Source organism: Chelonoidis abingdonii, chromosome 23 (genome assembly GCF_003597395.2).
Source record: "Chelonoidis abingdonii isolate Lonesome George chromosome 23, CheloAbing_2.0, whole genome shotgun sequence".
Taxonomy (NCBI): domain Eukaryota; kingdom Metazoa; phylum Chordata; order Testudines; family Testudinidae; genus Chelonoidis; species Chelonoidis abingdonii.
This window is the reverse complement of record NC_133791.1, coordinates 10,684,330-10,692,751: the sequence shown is the minus strand read 5'-3', so window position 1 is coordinate 10,692,751 and position 8,422 is coordinate 10,684,330. Positions and strand designations below refer to the sequence as shown.

At 46.0% G+C, this 8,422-nt stretch overlaps 1 protein-coding gene across 1 annotated transcript; it reads right to left on the bottom strand.

The window, feature by feature from the left end:
- Positions 1–6,191: 6,191 nt before the first annotated feature.
- Positions 6,192–7,066, bottom strand: LOC116821971 (uncharacterized). The gene has a single exon (XM_032775521.2). It carries the CDS (start codon positions 7,064–7,066, stop codon positions 6,197–6,199), a length of 870 nt encoding a protein of 289 aa, XP_032631412.1. The 3' UTR covers positions 6,192–6,196.
- Positions 7,067–8,422: the final 1,356 nt, after the last annotated feature.

Genomic DNA, 8,422 nt, shown 5'->3' with positions numbered 1-8,422 from the left:
GGGGGGGAAAATAGGTCTACCAGCAAAAGCACTTTTTCCTCCTACATAAGGGCATCCACACTAGGGATTTTGCCAGTATAGGCATGTCATTAACTGTGTGTGTGTGTGTGTGTGTGTGTGCGTGTGCGCGTGTGTGTGCGTGTGCGTGTGTGTGTAATTTAAACTGGCCATAATTTTGAATGTAGACCTTGCCATCCACCGAGGCATTAGTTCTGTCCACTCCCATCCATTCCCCCACCCCAGCATACTCTGACTCCTGCCTATCAGACACCATCTCCTCTGTATCTACCATTGCAACTGCTGAGATCAGCTAAGATGCTGGAGCTAAGAACCCACAGATCAAAGTCTGGGGGACGGTGGCAGATCATTCTCAGCAGGGGGCAGCAACTCTAGAGTTCACTTATTTCACCGGTAAGACAGTCACGTTCTGTTGGCCTTACAGAAGTCATGGAAGGCCTCTCTCTTCTCTAGGGTTTTCCTTAGAAGAGAATAACAGAGGAGGTTGATGTCTACTGTATTTTTCCTTTTTTTTTTGGCGGGGGGGGGCGGAGAAGGGAGGAGAAGATAGGGTAGGTTAATCACAAAAGCTATGTCCTCCTCCCTTTCAAATCTACAACATTCGCCTTGCACTTGTAAAAACTGGGCCTGTTTAATCCATTAAAGTGAATCAATTCCATACCAGTGTGTATAATTGTTTGTAGCTAAACTTAGTAGGTTACATTTTTCCAGATTAAAACTCATTTTATGAGTTTCTGCCAATTTTTCCAGCATCTCTGAATCACCCTGTACTTCCTTCTTTTTTTCCCTTGGAGTCTGCATCACCTTGTAGCTTGAGACCATGAATTTAATTAACATGTTATTTACTTCCATCTTCCAGATTATTTACAATCTCACATAGATGTTCGAGCATAATACAATGCTGATCCCTAAAGGGCTCCACAAGTCACCTCACCTCAATTTGATGCAGTGCCATCTAAAAACTCTCTATTATGCATCAAAGGTCCCTTCGCCCCATTCAAATACATAAAATGTGCGGGCATGTGTTTGTTCCGGCAAATTATTTTTTCTTTGCTTAGTCTCTTTCATAACATCTTGACACTTTGTCCCAAGTATTGGTAACTGCATCGTATTCAGTTGTCATCATCAATGTTCCGATGCCCACGCAGAGCAAAACCACAAAACCCATGAGGTTATCAACACAAAGCAGAGAAGACAGACAATGGAGCAAATATTCCAGATTTTGCTACAATCTGTAGATCATACTATACAGTCTAACTGCCTGACTAAAGAATTTCCATCTCACCCTTAGGATTTGCCATGAGATTTCAGCTATAAGGTTTATGGCCTGATTTTCAAAGTTGGAGAACACCTGCAGTTCCCATTGACTTCATTGGGAGCTGGGTTTGTTCAGTGCCTCTAAAAACATGGGCAGTAATCAGTTGCCTTTTTCTGGCTTTAAATCCCATGAGCATGCTTGCACTGTATTAAATGGCTGACCTCTCCACATCGCCCGTTTTCTTAAATGAAGGGAGCTGGATAACTTTTTACACACAGAGCAATACTTGTGACTTGAATTTGCACGTTTCATGCTTTGATTCACTCTAGGATATTCTACTGCTGAATATCAAAGGCCAAAATATAAGCTCAGTAGAGACAAACACCCTTTCAGTTTCTTAGCCATGAATTGCAGACCCATCACAATTCTAAAAAAAGTCTGTTAAGGTAGTTTCTGTTGGATAAAGAAAACCATCTATGTGACTCCAGCTACAGGCTGTTGGGTTTTAAATTCATGAAATGCAAAGGAAGCTGCATATATTGGATCAGTAGGCATAGGTACAGCAATTCCTACAGTTAGGAAAATAGAGACCCTTCCCCTCTCCACCACAGGGTAGAGCCAGGACCAAAAATGAAGTTAACCTGCAGCCAAGCCTAGGAATAAGACTACATCACCATGCTAATGAAAACCCGCTCTCCCCTCGTAGATAGAGAACGGTGAGTGAATGACTTACAGGACTGAAAATACAAATCAGTCACCTCAAAGTCACTGGCTTGAATGAAAACCCATGCAAGTAGCAACTGAAAGCTGTTACTGCTTAGGTGGCTGGGTCAGTACCCTATGTTCAAGGAGTTGACGGTTTCAGTCCAGCTACCATGTGGACTGCATGATTAAAACCCACAGGGAAATTGAACCATTTTTTGCAGTCTTAACAGAGAAGCTAAGGGCAATGGCAATGCACACAAGTGGAGCAGCATGGAGACACTTGCACAACTGATTCAGTGTTTGTTTTGTGGATGGGAGGGAGGCTTTTGGTCTTCAGCTCCACTCACAAGCCAAAATTATAACATTTTCGCAACCAGAGACAAACGCCCTGTACCCTGCCCCACTTTGATGATACAGGAGGCACACTGATAGAATCTAAGGAGTCCCATCTGACCCCCTTTGGCTAGCACGTGGTAATAAAATGAGGCTTTCCATAGGGTGGGAAGTGAGCCAGAGAAAAGGTCAGGAGACCCTTGGGGGACAAAAAATACTTCCTCCTGCCCCCTTCCTCCCCCCCCCCCAGGTGAGAGCATTACTATCTAATGCTTTCATGTGCACCAAACATCTAACTGCTGTCATGCATAAAGCACTTTTTCACCCTCAGCTAGCAGCCTCAGCTGAAATATCCAACTGCTAGGGGTGGGTGGTATTAGGTGGCCTTCCAGACCAGCATGTCTGTGGTGACCCCATCAGTTTCTGCACAATTTTTGTTTAACATTAAAAATTGTTCTCTCATTATTTGTATTGCAGTAGCACCTAGAAGGTCCAGTTATAGACCAGGACCCCATTGTGCTAGGTGCTGTACAAATACAGAACAAAAGATGGTCCCTGCCCCAGAGAGTTTGCAATCTAAGACTTTCCTAGGGTGGCTGTAAAGAAAATTTTCTGAATGTGAACTAAATATGAACTGGTGTGTTTCTCTTCATGCGTCTCCAGCAGCTCAAAACAATAGCCATAGATGAAAGCTATGAACTCTCTCCTTTGACTGTGCTGGTGGTGTTGGCTCTGAAGCCATGACACAATATTTTTAAAGTCATCATTTCACTATGATTTCTTTTAGCAGAAACATTCGTCTTCTCTGGGATTGCATTCACATTTTGGGATTACAGGAAGAGCAGAGTAGAGTATTACCACTACCTTCCCCCTGCCCTCCCCTCCCTCACAAATCATACCCCTGCCAACAGTTTACAAGCTCAGACAACTGGCTTTCCATTCACATTTACAGAAACAGGCCAAATCACTGAAAAGCTAAACAAAACAATTCACCACTCTATTTAAATAGAAATCATTATTTTCAAAGTTCTTCTCCTAGTTTTGAAAGGCTAACAGGCATTCTGATGGAAGCTTGAATGTTATAGATGACAACAGCAGGAAAGCTGAATCTGTCTTGTACATTTCACCTGTGGCTGCGGACCAGTAACTGCAAGTCCTGCATGGGGTTTTCCCTCATTTGCAGACAGACTTTCTGATACATGTAAAGGCAATACACTATCCAGAGTGACCAAACAGCAAGTGTGAAAAATCAGGCAGGGGGTGGGGATAATAGGAGCCTATATAAGAAAAAGACCCAAAAATCTGGACCGTCCCTATAAGACTGGGACATCTGGTCACCCTAACACTATCCAACAAGTCCTGACCTCTGTAATAAAGCAAAAAACCGATCAGTTGTCTCCTTTTATTATGGAGATTTTTGAAAGGTTTATTTCTCTCCCACTCAGACACAGTCATACATATTATGGATATTTGATATATGTCATATATATGGTATATAGCAGCAAATGTTGAAAGAACATGAACTTCCATTATTAACTTTTTTTGCTTGGTGATAACTTTCTGAAAAGATCTCCTCTGGGGCTAGACTTTCCATCCCTGCTTCCAGTCTAGGGTTTTGATTGATTTATTGAATATATTTTATAATTCATATGTATTTCACACACACAGAGAATATACATTAATCTAGGAAAGCCTATTCAAAAGATTTTTGAGTTATGAGAGAGAAAAAAAAGCACACACCTCTCACAGATAACTCAAAAGTGACTGGGGAAAAAAATTCCATCTTGGCAGAAGCTCCAGTAACACATTGTATTTATCCCACGTCTCTACAGTTTAACTCCTTCTGCTGCCTCCTCTGTAGTCTGTCTTTGTCTCTCATTAACTTTTAGAGGAGTCTAAAGCCGGGTCTATACTTCAAAATGGGATTGACCTACCTAAGCTGCTCAGGACTGTGAAAAATTTTGCATCCTGAGCACTGTAGTTAGGTCGACCTAGCGCCCCCCCATGTGTAAATGTGGCTAGGTCAATTCATTCTTTTATCAACCTAGCTACCACATCTCAGAAAAGCAGATTAACTACAGTGAGGGAAAAACCTCTTCCATGGAACTTATCAACTGTAAAATTCCAAAACTATTTCTATGTGTAGCTTTTTTCCTGCATTTAATACCCAAAGTTCAACTATCATCAGCAGGTGGTTTGTTGAACAATATATTAGGATTCACATTAAAGCAACAGTAGAAAATTACTTATTTCAGGATATTTCTTATATACACACTTGCTTCACCAAAGTCCCATTACTAAAATCTACTGAGGTTGCTAACATTTTGTTTGTGTTGTATTATGGAAGTTATTTTGAAGTACAAAAACTACTTTCTTTAAAGATTAAATATTAGAACTCTGGTCTAGTTTGGGTTACACATTCTTTTAAATCCAGGAGGATGGGAAGTCAATAGTAATAAAAACTAGTTTAAATAATAAAGCCATATGTTTTATAAAGTAACAAATATTTATTTAAGGAAGTCTCAAAATGTAATACCCGAAAATGCTGCAATGCACACTGATAGTATCTCAACCATTAGTTTCTATAACAAACCAATTTGTGATTTCCATTAGAAATACTATTTGCATTTAGAATCTTTTTTTTGGCAGGAGAAGAGCTGAAGCCACCCCTGGAATTTAAATGACAAAAGGATTGTTGCATTGCCATTATATTACCCTATTCACAATAACTATACTAACAAGGAACAGTATATAAAATGTCTTCTTGACTTCATTTCAACCAAAATAGTTTCTCTTTAAATATAAAAACATAAGAATCACAACATCTATCCCAAAAGTCTTTGGTATTTAACATCTTTTTTAAAAAAATAAAGTTATTTCTTTACATAGTGCTTACAAAAAAGTTCAGAAATCAAGTTTTGAAAGACATTTGCAAAAAGTCTTTTCTAGAAAGTAAGTACATTTCACTTTTTAAAATGATGGCACATTACTTTCAGTTCCCAAAACAATTTCTCAGACTTGACTTAAAAACAGAATATCAGCAGATCAACTTCTCTTGCTTACACTTAACAACAGCCCAAGGTCAGGCATTTCCAGTTTCACTAGTACCACTGAATTTAACACAGTAAAAGAAACAACGGTTATGCGGGGGAGAATTCAAGTTTCTCAGGAGCCACCAGAAAGAATGAACAAGGCAAGCACACTTTAAAACACTTCAATCATTCAAAAGAATAGAGACAGATTTTTAATTCCTAACAGATGTACCAATCAACCGTTTTCAAATCTATTGTCCTTGATGTTTCTTCAGTAACTGGGCATATTTTAAAGTGGCTTTCGCAAATACACGTCTCTGAAAAGGTTAACGCTATTCTGACTCAAATAAACACATTACAGCTTCTACAATAATATGTAACAGGGAACGTCTGAAACGCTTCCTTCTTTCCTTGGAACAAGAAGTTTTGACCCCAAATTAAACAGTTATTTCAAATACTTTGCAGACAAGGAATTTCTAAAATATTAGGGTCTAGTTTTGCAGAACAAATAACGTCCTCGAGGATCCTCTGCCCGGAGAAGAATCAGTTTGGAGAGTTAGAGCTTCAGGGTGAATCTCCGGAGCCTCTGATATTTCAAGTGAAACTGACCCCTCGCTGTATTCGTTTGAACTTCGAAGTTTAAGATTTGTGTTTACATTGATAACGTAGTACTATCCCAATTCCTCCCCCTTTTCGAAGCAGGGGAAGTACAGGCTCGCTTCCAAAGTCCATTCCGCTGTGGCTCCTCTTTTCAGACTCGCTGTTCCCCTTTCAACCGAATTCGCACCCCCTTCCTCCAGCGAGGCTCCCCCGAAACCTTTCAACGATGTATCCTTAGAGGCAGCGCGCGTCATATCTCGCCTGCCTGCGGCGCCTCTTCAGTTACTGCGCTAACGAGGGAGGGGTCCCCGTTATCAAGCCAGACGCAGCCTGGGCTCCCCCCAACGCTCAGAGTAGGAGCAGGGAGGAGAGGAGCCCCACTGCCCTCTCCTGTCCGACTGCCAAGGAACCGCAGGTCTATGCCGGCCGGCAAGGCGCCGTAGGGTCTCTCCTGCTCCCCCCAGTAACGCATGAAGGGCAGCTCCGGGGGCGGCTGGTAGGCACAGCCGGGCCCCCCCGTCGCAGGGCTGAACTGCTGATACGCCCCCGCTCCGGGCAGCAGCAGCCGCGGGTAGGGGCCGTAGCCGCTCAGCGGCACCGTGCACTGGGGGCAGCTCGGCGGGGCTTGCCCCGGGGGTGCCCAGGCGCTGCCCACCAGGTAGGCGGCCGGGGGGCTCTGGTGGGGCAGGTAGTAGGGCGGCTCCGGGCAGGCGAGGGCCGGGCCGGGCCCGCCCAGGGGGGCCCGCGGGGGTCTCCTGACCCGCCGGCGGCGCCGGTAGTTGCCCGGCTGGAACATGTCGTGGAAGGCCGGGTCCAGGGTCCAGTAGCTGCCCTTGCGCTCGGCGCCGCGCTCCCGGGGCACCTTGAGGAAGCAGGCGTTGAGGCTGAGGTTGTGGCGGATGCTGTTCTGCCAGCCCTTCTGGCCCAGCCGGTAGTAGGGGAAGCGCCCCACGATGTAGCGGTAGATGCCGCTCAGCGGCAGCCGCTGCTCCGGGCTCGCCCGGATGGCCATGGCGATCAGCGCCACGTAGGAGTAAGGGGGCTTCTGGGGGGCGGCCTCCCCTGCGCCCTGCCCGTCTCCCGCCGGGGGACCCGGCGATCCAGCCCCTGCGCCGTCCATGGTACCGGCTCTCCGCGCCCCTCGGAGGAGGGTCCCGGCGGCGCGGGTCGCTGCTGGCTCTGGTTCCGGCTCCCCCTGCCAGGCACTGGGGGTCCGGCGCTGCCCCTGCCAGGGGCCTGTCTGCGCCCTGCTCCCTGCCCGCACTTGTGTCCTTCCCGGGGCTCTCCCCCCGCTGCCAGAGCTCCCCGCGCTTGTTTAGGGTCAGGGCCAGGTCAGGTCTTTGCTTTCATTAAAAAAACCCAAATACAGCGGCGGGTCAAGAGGTTGCTGGTGGCACCTGCACCCCGCCCCCGCTGAGGGGGCGAGAGGGGGTGGAAGGAAAGCTACCCCCCACCTCACCCAAACTTACCGAACACAGGCTCAGCCATCTGCCTGCAGGACAGAGAAGTGTGGCAGGGGCTGAAGTTTTCCTCCCCTCCCGGCAGGCTCCAGGGAGAAGGGCCTGCGGGTGGAGGGGGAGCGCGGGGGCAGGGCGCTGCTCTGACACATCCCCTCTTGGAGTAGGCCTAGGTCCTGAGGTTGTTGGGGCCCCAGGAGAGTGAGCTCAGGCCTTGTCCACACTAAGCCCCTGAACTGAGTGTAAGGGAACTAGTTCAAGCCTCCCCCTCCAGCAGGGCTGGATCACACTCAGGCTGAGCCTGTAATCACCCTAAGTCAGGGCACCTGTAAGGCCCTGGAGGTACAATCACCCCTAGGCAGTACCTCAGCTACCAGCTGCAGAGCATTCTGGGAGATTGCACAGGCCCAGCAGTACCCTGAGGGCAGACTCATGTAGGGCCCTATTGCCACTAAAACAAGTGAACCAAACAGTATCTAGCCTTACTGCGGCATAGCCCCTGCCTAAGGGCATGGAGGGCCTTGAGCTAGGATAATGCTGGGGGTATTTCAATCCTGTTCCTGGACACACAGGTTGTTCCTGGGGGATTTTTTTCTAGTACAGAAAGCTGTAGGCCCAGTGCCTAGAGCGTCACTGAAGGGGCCCGATGGTAAATTTAAAAGAATACACAGAGCAGAACCTATTTGCCTCTTTCTTGGATGGGACTATAAATTCAGCCGCAAAAAGAAAGTGCAGTTAAAAAGGAGTTAACTGATGGGAGAAGCCTTAAGCACAGATAACTAAGATCAAGAAGAGAGTGCAAGATGGTTTAAGGCAGGGGTAGGCAACCTGCAGCACATGAGCTGATTTTCAGTGGCATTCACATTGGCTACTCAGGGCGGGGCAGGGCCCTCTGCATTTTAATTTAATTTTACATGAAGCTTCTTAAACATTTTAACAACACCTTATTTACTTTACATACAACAGTAGTTTAGTTATATATTATAGACTTATAGAAAGAGACCTTCTAAAAACATTAC